Here is a 14854-nt window from a genome sequence, read left to right on the forward strand (position 1 = left end):
TAAATTTTTGTTATTTTGTCTGTATCTCTCTCCCCCTCCCTTACCCCTTACTGCCCCACCTTCTCATTGACGCTTGGGTCTGGTACGCAACTTCCCTGCTTTGTCCAGTTTTCCTGTTGGATTTGAATATGATTGAAGCATTGACTAGAGATAGAGTGGAATGACAGAGCAATTGCATCAAGATTTGAAGAAAAGAGATTTGGTGAAGTGTTTTGTGGCCCTCAGATTAGAAGCTGAGGAGCTGCCAGAATGCTGCTTGTCAGCTTGATAAGCCTGCCATGCATCGCCAGTAGTTCCCAAAAGTATTTGACATTGCAACAATGCCATTGTTGATAGATCTAAGTAGGGAACATGAATGAGCCAATGGTGATCCCAGTTCACTGCTGTTTGCACCTTCTGGTTGATGGCCTTCTGAAGCAGTGAGAGCAGGTCTCAGAGACACGTATGTCACTCTTACTCATTGCAACATTGATAGCTCATCTCAGAGTGACTTGGGTATTTTTTTGGGGATGTACGCGATGCTGGCTGTTCCCCATCACGAATTGTCCAGAGTTCACCACATTCAAGGCATTTTTCTGACACCATTCCTACTCTGAGGGCTGTTCTGTTCCCTTTTGAACACATGGTCACACTCTCTCCGTCTTGCTTGCTGTCTACCTGACTTTCTAATGTTAGGGATAGAATATTTAATTTGAGATTCTCTTTCATGTTCAGGCAGTGGGTAGCTGCACAGGATTCAGTCTGGCTATGTTGTGAGTGGGCTTCCCATTACCAATCCATCGAGTTTGCTTCCCCGCTGCTGGGAGTATATTAAGAGAGAGACATAGCCAGCTCAGGTCTGCCTGTAATGCCCGAACCATTCAGCAGCTTGCCGGCTGTCACTGTCTGAGATTGGAGTGCATTTGTGTTCATAGAACTCTCCCTGCCACCCCAGCACCTTTCAGACCAGAGAGGACACAGTCAGCAGTAGAAAAAAGTTAAGAAGTTCTGCTTATTCAGGTAGAAGACATTTTATTGCCTTATGAATGTGTCCCCTATACTGTGTTCTGCTTTGCAGTTAATGAACATGAGCAGATATTAAATTAGAGTCCGTTTTCACAAATGAAGCACTTTCTGGAATTCTGATCTCCTTCATCATAGCTTTTGTGGAGCGATCTGGAATTATTTATGATTATGGGAATGAACATTTTGAGAATGGGGTTGAACCTAGGGACACAGGATGAGGAATATGGCAATCCCGTAATAAGTTGTTGAATGGAGATGGTTGAGTGGTGTGTATCTGCTAACCCAGGTTCTCTCTCTACCTGCAGGTCGGATGTATATCTTTTATGGTAACAAGACTTTGGTCAAATTTGTCGCTTTTACCTCAGTGATTATCTACCCGGGAAATCTTTCAGCCAATATCCTTAATGTGAAAAGATTTGTTTAAAAGCGAACATTGACTTGTGAGCCAGCCGATACAGTCCTCTCCAATTCGGTAATTAGACAGCAGCTTTTCCACTTGTTGGCTGTCGGTTACCTGAAGTTGCTGTGATTGCTGGTTTTTGCCCAGATTCCTGGTGAATGGAAGTGAATGAAGGTGAATGATAGCCGGGATGCTGTTGGGAAATTTGAATCATTATGGCTTTTCTTCTTTCTCTGCACAAAATGTGTGCTCGCAATTTTTTACCAATCCCCCACTTACACAACCAACAGTCAAACAAGAAGAGCTGTGTATACATTTGTCCCTTCCTGACTTGAGGCAACTGCCTGGTGGATTCTTGTGTCTGACTTTCGAACCTGCTGAAGTGTTTCTACATTTCACTTTCTGATCTGAAGGACAGACTGTTTCACTGAACAGTCTCTATGTGTCAGTGAGACTCAGCAGGCACCACCCCAGGCATATCGGTATGACAGAGACACCAATTTCCTGGAGGGAGGTCATTGAGGACAGAATGGCCATGGAGGAGGGGACATGATAAAGATGTGGGAGCTGGCCAAGAGAGCCAAATGGACAGGAAGTAAAGTGAAGACCAAGACCCAGATAGATGCACAAAGAGACATCCCTCACACACGGAGACACCCCTCACACATGCACAGACATACACACACACACCTCTGATACACAGAGATATTCCTCACGCACACAGAGACACCCCTCACACACGTAGAGACATCTCTCTCTCTCTCTCTCTCTCTCTCTCTCACACACACACACACACACACACACACACACACACACACACACACACACACACACACACACGGAGAGACAACCCTCACACACACCTCTAATACACGGAGACACCCCTCACACACACCCCTCTGATACACAGGGACATCCCTCACGCATACGGAGACACCCCTCACACGCGCAGAGGCACCCTTCACGCGCGTAGAGACACCCCTCTCATACACACACACCTCTAATACACAGAGGCACCCCTCACACACGTAGAGACACCGCTTACACATGCATAGGTACCCCTCACACAGAGACACCCCTCACACATACATATAGAGACCCCTTACACACACAGAGACTCACCTCGCACACAAAGAATCACCCCTCACAAGTAAAGAGACATCCCTCAAATACGCAGAGACACCCCTCACACACACACACACACACACACACACACACACACACACACACACTATATATATATACACGCCGCACACACACATACAGAGGCACCCCTCACTCTCATACACAGGAAAGAGACATCCCTCACTCACACATGGAGACTCCCCTTCTCTCACACACATGCACAGAGACACCCCTCACAAGCACACACATAGACACGCCTCACACACATACACAGAGACATCTCTCATTCTGGCATACAGAGGCACCCCTCACTCTCATACACAGGACGGAGACACCCCTCACTTGAACACATAAAGACTCATCACGAGCACACATGGCAACACCCCTCACACACACCCTTCGCATACACACAGCCACTCCTGACATCCATAGAGACTCCCTTCACAAACACATACGCGCACGGCCTCCCTTCACACACATGAAAACACCCCTCACACACACACAGACAACCTCATGCATACACAGAAATACCCCTCACATACACAGATGGAAACATCCCTCACGCAGACACCCACTTTCTATTTCAACATTCTTTGTGATTGGCTGCCTCACACTATTCCATTCAACATCCAACCAGTGTATAATCCTTGAACATAACTTCTCGAAGCCAAAATGCCTGTAGTGTTCTGGGAACAGCAATTAACCTGCCTTTATCTCTCCAGGCCAATTCTATAACCAAACATCATTTAATTTGCTTTGTTTTCCTTACCAAAACAATATGCTACTCCAATGTCGACATTCAACTTCAATCCTCCTAACCAAATATGAGAACCATAAAAATAATCAAGGTCTCAACACTGATGCAATCTGAAGAAATAATTATGATGTATGAATCTGATGAAAGTATTTTGTGCACACCAGTGATTTGTTACAGAAGTCCACCTTTTAAACACTGGAAAGTGGATACATTTTTATAAATAGCACGTTTGATTTTTCATTTGTATTCGTATAGTGCACCCGCGATGAGTCAGATTCAGGACCTGTTATTTTTATCTCTGACTGGATTTGTTTGTGGGAGGTATCTTAGTTGGGAATCCCTTATTCAGGGAATGATGTGGAATTTTTAAACTCCAATTTGCCATTGTATGATCAGAGAGAGCTCCGACATTGCTGGCCGCCTTAAGTACCGCCTTGAGCTGTGTATTTAACATAGCCCTGGTCTCAGGCTTACAGCCTTCTATCAGACTCGGGTACCTGCTGCCAGATTACCGCCTAAGCATTACTTTGGTCATTGTTATTAACCTCTGTGGTAAAGCTGATTTTTACATCTCCTCACACTGGGAAGTTGACAACATCATTGTAAACTCCAGTCACCTCTGCAGAGGAAAATCTTCAGAATCCATCACTCTCTGGGACTGACAGGGCACAGATCGATGCTCGTGTTCTCGTCAAGAAGAAGAGAGTTAATGGTGACTTTTAGTCAACTTTCAGTTCCAGTTTAATGAGACTGAATTGTGCTTCGAATGCACTGAGTTCTTGAGCTAAGATCAACATCCAGAAAAACTACCAGTCCTCTTAGAACTTGCTCTTGGTTGGATCTGAGCTGCACTTCTGATGTTTACAGGTTTTATAATATCAAATGTTCTGTGCTAGTCCTAAGATTTGTTTCAAAGTGAATTGATTTACCTTTTAGTTTAAATGTCGGTGACATTTCAGTGTGACCAGATCCTGGTGCTGCTTGATAAACCAAATCCACAAATCAATTGGACAAATTGTGGCTTCTAAAATGGGTGAAAATGACGATAGACTGGACAAGCTAAAGTCCAAAGCAAGTCAATCTTTAAGGCCCCACTAAAGTCAAAATCAAGTACTGTACATGTCCTTGAAAGTGAAACAGGCCTTGAGACTGAGTGCTGAATGCAGCCTGTTCTTTTTGAGGCAATTATTTTGAGGCTGTGGGAAGGGACGTGCTGGGCTGAGGGGTGAAGCAACAATGTTGAATGGTCACTTTGTTCTCACTGTATCCCAATAGTTCACTGAAGTTTGTTTTAACCTGTCCCATGGCTGAATGACTGTATATGTCTTTATGTAATGGCTCTCTATATTTTTCATACATGAGTCCCTTTGTGTATAACCATTTCTTTAACTATCTTCTACAACTGAATATTCAACTCAAGCCTCTCAACTCCACACTTGAAGGAGGTGCCCAGATTCAGCAGATGTTAAACATTGAGTGTATCTCTGACTTTGTCGAGGTGCCAATCCTTAAGATCCAGTTCAGGTAGAAACCTTTGGTCAAAGCAACTATGCAGACATTAGAGTGGGGAAAGGCTTGCCCTGCTTATCCTCTTGTCCTCCTCTTGTGGTTTTCTTTCATACAGACATGATGGTGTGCTGCAGAACATCTCTGTTAATTTGCCTATCACAGTGAACAAGTTTCTCCAGCCCACAGAAATGTCGTCTGAGGACTTCTTTCAACGATGGAAGCAACTAAACAGGTGAAAGCGACATAGCAACCTACTATATTCAGCCTAGTACCCAGGCAGATATCTGATCAAAAAGGTAAAAATCCATCACAGTCCTGGAGAACAGTCCACAGTATTTAAGGAAGCATATATTTGCATTGGGTGCAGTTCAAAAGAGATGTATTAGACTCATTCCAGGGAGGAAGGGGTTGACGTATTCCTAACAGCATTGTGGGTGTACCTAAAGCAGTGATTCAAGAAGGCAGCTCACCATTTTTTACAGGGTAATAGGGATGGGAAATAAATGGGCCAACATGTTCCACATCCCAGAAATTAAAACAAAAATTCCTCCATGGCATAAGAAGAATGCCAAACTGTCTCAACTCCCAGTTGAAGAATGATCAGTGCTGCATTAACGCTACTTTTGCCAGGAGTGAGTGGAGTGATGGGTGATGGAGATGCTGCAGCACTGACTGTTAGAGGGTCAGTACTGACGGAATGCCCCACTGGAGGAAGGTCAGTACCAATTCTCCATCCTGTCCTGAGAGTCTATCTGGCATCTCTGTCTGGGGATTGCCCAAGACTACAATTGCCCAGGACTACAGCACATCTATGGAAAGCTCATCATTCTCCAGGTTTGAAATTCCCAAGCAGTTGGGAATTTCAGCCCAGGTTCCCTCATCTTTACTTCAGCAGATTCACCCTGAGCCCCCTCCTCATGGCACTGTACCCTCCACTGCACTCCAAACCCCTCATTTCATCTCCTAATGCTAGGTGAACCTTGAGATATTTCTCTTGCGTTTTGTCAATACTTGACCAGCAAGCTGACAGTCTATCACATTTTCAGAAGCCTCCCAACATAGATAGTTGGGTTTATGTTTCACTGTTGAACACTGTTTCTTCACTATTCTCTGAGCAGGAAGAATTACAATGTAAACATTGTGTAGATTCTCAGAGTTCTCATTCTCCTGCAGTTTTATTCACAAAGTATTTTCTCTCTGATCCTCTAGTTCACAGCAGGAAGTTCAGCAGATATTTAAAGCAAAGTATCTAATGGATCCAGACATGACTAAAGCAAAGGTAAAAATCAAATTGTACAAATTTAAAAACACTGAACCTTGTCTCCAGGTTGGAACATTGGCCTCTGCACAACAATATCTGAATCAAATACTGTGGGTTCAAGCCCTAAACCACAGCAGACAGTGTAGGCTTGGACTTCTAAGAGTCAGTACTGAGAGAGGTAGCACTATCTGAGAGTCAGCACTGAGGGAGTGCTCAATATCGGACAGTCAGTACTAAGGGAGCTCTACACTGTCGGAGGGTCAGTACTGAGGGAGCACTACACTGTCAGAGGGTCAATACTGAGGGAGTGCTTCACTGTTGGAGGGTCAGTACTGAGGGAGTGACACACTGTCAGAAGGACAATGTTGAGGGAGTGCTGCACCATCAGAAAATCAGTACTTTGGCATGGGAACATCACTACCTGCAAATTCCCCTTGAACTACTCACCATCCCGATTTGGAATAATACCTTCCCTGTTGATGGGTCAAAATCCTGGAATTCCTTCCTTTTACAGTATTATGGATCTACCTACAGCACGGGGACTGCAGCAGTTCAAGAAGGCAGCTCACCATCGCCTTCTCAAGGGCAACTAGGAACGGGAAACAGTGACACCCACGTCCCTTGAATGAATAAAAATAACTTGCAGTGGTGCTGCCAATGTATGCGTGTGTTTGCATTTGACTTCTATGTTAACAAACTGTGAACCTTTTTGTTGTTGTAGTTCAATAGTGTTAATGTTTATTGTTTCTGATCTTTATTCATCTGTTAATTCTATTATGACATTTAAAACTAACATGGAAATACATGTAAATTTTGAGAGCCAGTTAAGATAACACTGCAAAATGTTGCTGTAATCTCTAGTAAATATATAATCATCTTTCGCAGATCTTGTGCATGCTTCGCCATCATAACTGGTATTCAACGACTTGATTTCCTTCATTTATACTACACACTGATCTCTCTTCACAGCTGTCAGTGAGTGCATGGTTACTACTGAGTCAGAAGGTTGTGGGTTCAAGTCCCACTTCAGAGACTTGAAGATAGAAGTCTAGGCTGAGACTCCAGCATTGCATTGTCCAAGGTACAAGGTCCCATCTCCTCCCTCAGACAAACACAATGGATCCTGCAACACTTTCAAAGAACAAGGGATTTCCTTCTAGCATACTGACCTACATTCATCTTTCAGTCAACGTCAGAAAAACAGATGAGCTCATTATTACATTGCTGTGTTTGGGAACTTGCAAATTGATTGACCCTTTTCCACTATTCTCTTTCCGAGGAACTGCAAAAATACTTCACTGCCTTCTGGTTGTGTCGAATCCATATGTATGGTCTACCATCAGAAACTCGAACAGAGTAACCTCTCAGTCATTGTATTTTCATGGGCTATAGTCTACTCATTAATTTTGAGAGGGAAGATCCTAGATTAACATTTTAGATGTCTAGAATTGAATAGACCAGAATACTTAGTGCAGGGATAATTTCCTCATTCTTAAGAAATGTCCATGACAGCAGCCCAGAGATCACTTGTCTGGTTCATCTGGGCCTTGAGTTATGTGTTTTTATTCATTGTTTTCTTTAAAGCACCTGAATGTACATATTAAAAATACTCCTGGGAGCATCTAGTGTTGTGGAAGAGCAGTCTACATTCAGATGATGTGGTTGTTCAATTTGATCGGCTAGTGATACTTTCAATTTGAGCCCATGTTCGACTAATGTCAAACTATTTTACTTCTCATCCTGCAGCTATTGGGATTTGGTGTTGTACTTCTGAATGGGGTGGATCCCAATTTGGCGAATTTTGTGGGCACTGGAATTATTCACACAAGGAACATCCAGGTTGGATGTTTACTTCGCTTGGAGCCCAACACTCAGGCTGAGGTATGTGTTCAGGAAGAAACGGTAACACTGTCAGCTCAGAACGAGTCTCGGTGTGTCAGTTTTTCTTCATAGTAACCTTTACTTCCCACATAATTATAGTGCTGTTGGTTAAGTAAATTGTAAGTTTCCCTCAGTATCTACTTGAAGTGGGAAGTGAAAGGAGGATTTGCACCTAATATTTGTTGTGTCAATGAGCAGCAATTGCCATTTTCCAATGCTGCCTCTAATATTTTGTACTCTTTGTACACCCTGTTCCTTTCAGCCCCTCAACATCACCCCCCCCCCCACCTTTGAATCCCTGTCTTTGTACATGAACTAGAGACATCTCCTGATTACAGGTTCACCACAAGTAGTCACTTTAACATGGGAATGAGGAATGGTGTGTTGTAGTTTGGATGTTTTAAGTGTTGGTTCCCTGTTGATCTTTCTCTAGTTAATACCACACTGCACAGTCAATCACACACTATATCCCAGTGCTCCCATCTTTCCAAACAAAAATTGGGAGTGACAATCTGCACACCTTCATCCGAAGCCCCACTGCTGGAAAATGGGATTCAGAGTCCTGCAGTTTCCGAGCTGCTATTGCTTCAGTAGTTAGGCTGGGTACAACATGAGGGAGTGAGGGAGAATTAGAAAACTCATTTATTAATTAATCATAATGAACAAGTGAATCAAGATGATAACTCTAAAACAAATTAATAAATGAAAATAAGGGGTACAAAGAAGACAATTGGTTTGTGGACAGACATTACAAAAATGGGAAAAAAAACAATGCTGGAATTCTGAAACAAAAACAGAAAGTGCTGGAGAAACTCAGCAAGTTTGGTAGCATCTCTGGAGAGAAACATAAAGTTAATGTTTTGGGTCTGGTGTGAGTTTTCTTCTGAACACAGTTAATCTGTCATCAGCATAATTAAAACAGGGAAAACATCCTGAGGAGGAGTGAACATGATTGGCAACAAGGGCTACTGGGGAGTGAGCAGTGTCAAGGAGGATGAAGGGTCAGCATTGTCGGTGGGGAGCGGAGGGGAGGTGAGGTGTTGTCGAGAGGAGGGGGAGGGTTGAGTGAGCATTGTTGGGGAGTGGGGGATTGTTACTGCCCTTGTCTTCCCAATTCTGATAGAAGCACCTGAGTTGGACCCATTCTGTCTGATTCTCTCCTCAGGTGCTTCCTGGCCCATTGATCTTTCCACCATTGACACCAGTTTGCTATCTGAAGCTTCTGGTCATTACCTTGTTGCTACCAACTGAACTTTCTTATTGTGAGCTTGTGTATCTTCTGGTCAGTGCCAGACGCACACTTTTGATGAAATTTTTCTTTTTTTTTGGTAATATCCCAAGTCTGGGATTTTCACACTAAGTAGCTGGAGCAGAGCAAATCTCTTCCACTGGATGGCAGCCTTGATATATCTCTCCTCACTTTCTCCCAATGTTCAGGAGAACCCTGCTGCAATTATTTGTAAAATGTTTAATTGATTTGCAAATTAGAAGGAATCATTTTGAGATATTAATGTTTCCTACTCATATCAAAGAATTTTATTGTACTGAGAATCATAGAATCCCTTCAGTGTGGAAGCAGGCCATTTGACCCATCGAGTCCACACCGACTCTCCAAACAGCACCCCACCCAGACACCCCACACCAAATTTGGGTGTCAGGGTGATATAGAGACACTGCAAAGTGATACTGCAGTTAGCTGAGCAATTGCAACATAACAACTACAGTATAAGATGAGGAAAAGTAAATTTTTCAAATTTGGTGTGAGAAATAGAAGAGCAGAGATTTTATTTATATTTGGTACACTGTGCTTGATGATGTTGTTTGAGAGAGAAAAACAGTGTGTCACTTTCTTGGTCACCAGAGGTGGTATTTGTATTTACATGTTGAGGTCACTGAGTATAGCAGACACCTATAGCCTCTGACAGAATGTTTGGGCCACATGGTGAATGAGATTGAAAGGAGGATTGTCAGTGCTTCAGGGGGTTCTCATGGCTCTGTGATTGTGATGATACAGAACAGCTGTAATGATTGGCTGATGAACCTGTCAATCGGGATGGTGTGTGTCAGATTGGCTGCTTCAGGGAGTTAAAAACAATGACTGCAGATGCTGGAAACCAGATTCTGGATTAGTGGTGCTGGAAGAGCACAGCAGTTCAGGCAGCATCCAAGGAGCAGCGAAATCGACATTTTGATGGAGTATGTGACCAGAGAGCCAGTCCCAATGTTTTTCCCTTTTGCAGCTGCTCCCCAGGATCCTGCTGCACACAGACAGTCAGCTTGACACGTTTGGCAGTTGTCATTCCATCAACCTGAGCCCACTGGGAATTGCTAGGATATTTGGGATCTCTTGTTATAAGTTGTAAATATTTCTGATTTGGGAGTTGCTGTTGGAAGACCCTTGATGAGTTGTGCATCCTATAGATGATGCACAGAGTTTTAACTGTGTACTGGTGGGAAAGGGAATGAATATTGCATCTGGTTGATGTGGGGCTAATCAAGTGGCTGTTTTGTCCTAGAAGATGTTGATCTTCTTGAGTGTTATTGGAGCTGCACTGATCCAGGCTGTAATGAGGTCAAGAGCTGAATGGCCCTGGTGAAAACCCAAATGAGGCATCACTGAGCAGGTTGTTGCTAAGCAAGTGCTGCTTGATAACACCTTACTTCACCTTACTGAGAGTAGACTAATAGGGCGGTAATTGGCCGGGTTGGATTTGTCCTTTTTTTTGTGTACAGGACATACCTGGGCAATTTTCCACGTAATACAATGATGCCAATGTTGCAACAGCTGGGCTAGGGGAGCAGCAAGTTCTGGATCACAAGCCTTCAGAACTAATGGTGGAATGGTGTCAGGGTCCATAGCCATTGCAATATCCAATGCCTCCAACTGTTTCTTGATATCATGTGGAGTGAATCAAATTGGCTGAAGACTGGCATCTGTGATGCTGCAGACCACTGAAACAGGCTGGAATTGATCATCCTGGAGCGGTTGGCCTCTGAGAAGAGTTTAATGGAGTGGACACATATAACTTAGCATTTAAAGGAATGAGAGGTGACCTTATTGAACATATAACATTACAAGAGTTGTGGTCTCACGATATAGGATAGACCCCTTTTGACTGAGATGAGGAGTCTTTGTTTAGAGATGAGTGAAGCTGTGGAATTCTCTACCACAGAAACCTGTAGAAATCAGGTCACTGAATATGTTTAAGAAGTAACTAGATGACTTTCTAGAGATTGAAGATGTCATGGGGTTTGGGGAGAGAGTGAGAGTATGGTGTTGAGACAGACAATCAGCCACAATAATGTTGTATAGCGGAGTGAGATCGATGGCATACTCCTGCTCCTGTTTTGTGTTCCCATGTTTCTCTTCCTCAGGGATCTGATGGACTAAACTAGGGAGGGTGTTTCCCTTCCATGGAGAGCTTTGAACCAGTACTTACTTCCTCTCAATAAGGGAATGACTAGGGGATGGCAATGACAGTTTTTTTTCCCACCCAAAGAATTGTGGACCTTTGCAACGGTATACCCCAGACAGTCATGGATGCTCAGCTGTGAGTATGTTCAAGCCTGAACTGGACAAATTTTTGAATTATAAAGGAGTGACAATGTCCAGGAGTAGTATGGTTGAGAAGGAGATAGGTTTGAAGTGAAAGATCATACCTGATCTTATCCATTATCAAAGAATTAAATTTATTGTCACGTGTACTGAGGCACAGTGAAAAACTTTGTTTTGCGAGCAATACAGGCAGATAACAGAGTTAAGTAGCATAGATAAGTAAATAATAGGTAAACAGAAGCAAAAACGAAAGCATAGGTACAGATGAATGTTAAGAGTTTGTGAGTCCATTCAGTATTCTAACAATAGTAGGGTAGAAACTGTTTCGAAACCGGCTGGTGCATGTGTTCAGGTTTCTGTACCTTCTCCCCGATGGTAGAGGTTGTGGAAAAACATTGCCAGGATGGGATGGATCTTTGAGAATGCTAGCAGGCCTGGTAGATCGATTCTGTCGATTGGAAGTTGGCTTTTGTGATTGTTCGAGCTGAGTTCACCACTCTCTGTAACTGTCTCCAATCTTGAATGGTACAGTTGCCATACCAAGTAGTGATACATCCAGACAGAATGCTCTCGATGACACACCTATAAAAGTTGGTAAGGGTATTCACCACCATGCCAAATTTTCTCAGCTGCTTGAGGAAGAAGAGACATTGGGCCCTTGTAACCAGTGCATCCACATGAAGAGTCCAAGAAAGCTTCTGTGGACAACCACTGTCAGGAGCTTGACACTCTTCACTCGTTCCACTTCTGTGCTGTTAATGTGGAGGGAGGCATGAGTAACATCCTGGCGAAAGTCAGTAATAAGTTCCTTGGTTTTGAGAGCTAGATTGTTCTCAGTGCACCATTTTTCCAGGTCTTCCATCTCCCATCTGTAGCCTGTTTCATCACCATCTGAGTTTTGATTGACAATGATGGTGTCATCAGCGTAAATGGCATGAGACTGGTATTTGGCAATGCAGTCATGGGTATACAGTAGCGGGCTGAGTATGCACCCCTGGGTGGGGGGATCCAGTGTGAGTGTTAGTGAGGATGAAATATCGTCCCCAATCTTCACTGATTGTGGCCTGTGGGTCTGGAAACTGAGGATCCAGTTGCAGAGAGTGGGGCTTAGTCCGAGATCACTAAGTTTAGTGAACAGTCTCAAGTGGATAATAGTGTTGAAGGCTGAACTGTAATCAATGAGTAGGATTCTTAAGTAGCTGTTCTTGGTGTCAAGATGGTCTAGGGAGGAGTGAAGGGCAGGTAATATGGCATCTGACGTGGATCAGTTGGTCCAACAGACAAATTGGAGTGGGTCAAGAGTAGTGGGGAGGCTGGAGTTGATTACTGCCATAACCAGCCTTTCAAAGCACTTCATGGCCACCAAAGTTAGGACCATTGATGGTTGAACTGATGCTGGTTAGTTTTGAGCTGACTTTGTGTTTCTTTTCAGATGTATCGTCTCACTGTGCGGACTAGTAAAGAAGCTGTATCAAAGAGGCTTTGTGAACTACTATCAGAGCAGTTTTAATTACCTGACCACTTCAACTCATTGGGCCAACTTCAGGACTTAGTCTGTTATGCTAATACTTAACAGATTTTATGTGGAAACTAGTTATTTTCCTTTAGTATTAATTATGTTTTTTTTCTTAATGTACCTTCTTTTATTTCTAAGACAGACACTGAGGGGAAAAAAAAACTTTCTTAAAAGAATTGAATAAATGTTTACTTTTCCAGCTTTCCTGAGCTTCATTGTTACTGAGGTTGCATTGGTTAAAGTGGAAAGCGGGACTGTTTCCCAGAATCTGTGTTCTGTTCAAAGCAATTGAGTTATTCTGTTTCACAATCCACTGTGCCTTTGGTGCCAGTTTCCAATGCAGCAAATTGTTTATTTATAGGGGTGTAGTCCAGTCCAGATTATAGAGATTTTTTGGAGGTGGAGGGGTGGGGGGAGATAAAGTGTGTTAAATTAGGTGATTGCCCAAGTAGTTTTGAGATTTCTGAGTGATGTTTCGTCCATCTTCAAACTCCTGTACATGGTAAATGTAATTCATGGTCTTGTTGATTCATGTTGCAGATTTCTTTCGGTTTCCCATCAACTCAACTTCAGTTACCCCATTAATTTAGTAGCAAGTTGAGTGCAGAGCTGAACGTACAGCATTCCAGTCAAACTCACAATGAATCTTTACAGGAATAACCGAGTTAATCTGTTCCAAACAGTTGGAGCACTCTGCAGAATAGGTGCTAAAGCCTGGAGGGATCCACTGACTGATGTGGGACAACAAGCTGTATTTGGGAAGGGGATTGAGATCCGAGAACACAAAAGGCTGAGGAGAACTAATTTGAGGTAAAAAGGTTTTGATGGTGCCTGTGAACAGTGATCTCTCTCGATTGAGATAATAAGAACATTTCAAAGGGAAGGAGTGAGGATAACATCCTTTCTGAAATGAGTTTTGACAAGTGTGAAATTTATTTGTTGTGGAGTAGTAAAGAAAAAGATATATCTTTTAGGATAAAAATGGATAAATATGCGAAACAATGGAAGGTGAGAGCTCTAACATATAGTGATGGTTGGGAAGAGGTTAATTTTGGATTTGGCATTGGCAATAAATGCTAACTTTGTTTGTAATGTCACTGAAGTAAGGGTGCAGTAGTGAAGCACCAACATGATAGGATGCCAAATCTTGTTTGCTATAAACTGCAATGACTCTATTGTTCAATTACAGTGACAAATGCCAAAACAATAGATTAGTAGAAAATAGTATGTGCAGGCATTATTGGAACTGTATTTATCTTTTCTAAGTAACATTTTGTTAAACACAGAACAGGTTTGCATATTTACAACTGTGTAGGAACTGTGCGTTAGCAAAACGCTGAACTGTTGTTACACTGGCTTCAGAAATAACACTTCATATCGGAATTATTGTGTGTCTGATTCCAAATGGATCTGCACTTTCCTCTTGTCCAGGCTGTACCTGAGGAGAAAAAACTCTAGCAGCAACTAGCTGCAGAGTTTTACTTTGAAAAGGCAAAATGAACTTGTTTTGTTTTATATGCTGTGTTTTAAATAAACTCAACTTTAACAAACATGAACTCTTGACACCTGAAATCTTTTGATCACTGATTGTAGGGACTGTGTGGTTTGAGCAGAAATAGTTTCCCAACTTCAATCTCTCTGTCTCCACAGATATCCTAAACTGATCGGGTTCTATTTGCCAGCATTTGGCCCACATCCCTCAAAAGCTCTTCTATTCATATACCCATCCAAATGCCTTCTAATGTTGTAATTATACCAGCCTTCACCACATCATCTGACAGCTGGTTCCGTACACACACCACCCTCTGCGTGAAAAAGTTGCCCGTCAGGACTCTTTTAAATTT

At 42.8% G+C, this 14854-nt stretch overlaps 1 protein-coding gene across 3 annotated transcripts in view; it reads left to right on the plus strand.

Annotated features, from left to right (window-relative positions):
- Window positions 1–14527, plus strand: part of LOC132824345 (AP-2 complex subunit alpha-2-like) — a 96167-nt gene extending 81640 nt beyond the window's left edge. For 2 of the 3 annotated variants that reach the window (XM_060838703.1, XM_060838705.1), the window contains 6 exons: window positions 1311–1400; window positions 4688–4811; window positions 4912–5028; window positions 6006–6075; window positions 7804–7938; window positions 12927–14527. In XM_060838703.1, coding sequence (XP_060694686.1) covers window positions 1311–1400; window positions 4688–4811; window positions 4912–5028; window positions 6006–6075; window positions 7804–7938; window positions 12927–13004 — 614 coding nt within the window. In that variant the 3' untranslated portion in view covers window positions 13005–14527. Of the gene's footprint in view, window positions 1–1310; window positions 1401–4687; window positions 4812–4911; window positions 5029–6005; window positions 6076–7026; window positions 7139–7803; window positions 7939–12926 lie in introns of those variants that run through there. The other variant, XM_060838704.1, reaches the window with a different exon arrangement.
- The last annotated feature ends 327 nt before the right edge of the window (window positions 14528–14854 follow it).

This window comes from Hemiscyllium ocellatum, chromosome 18 (genome assembly GCF_020745735.1).
Source record: "Hemiscyllium ocellatum isolate sHemOce1 chromosome 18, sHemOce1.pat.X.cur, whole genome shotgun sequence".
NCBI classification, from domain to species: Eukaryota; Metazoa; Chordata; class Chondrichthyes; order Orectolobiformes; family Hemiscylliidae; genus Hemiscyllium; species Hemiscyllium ocellatum.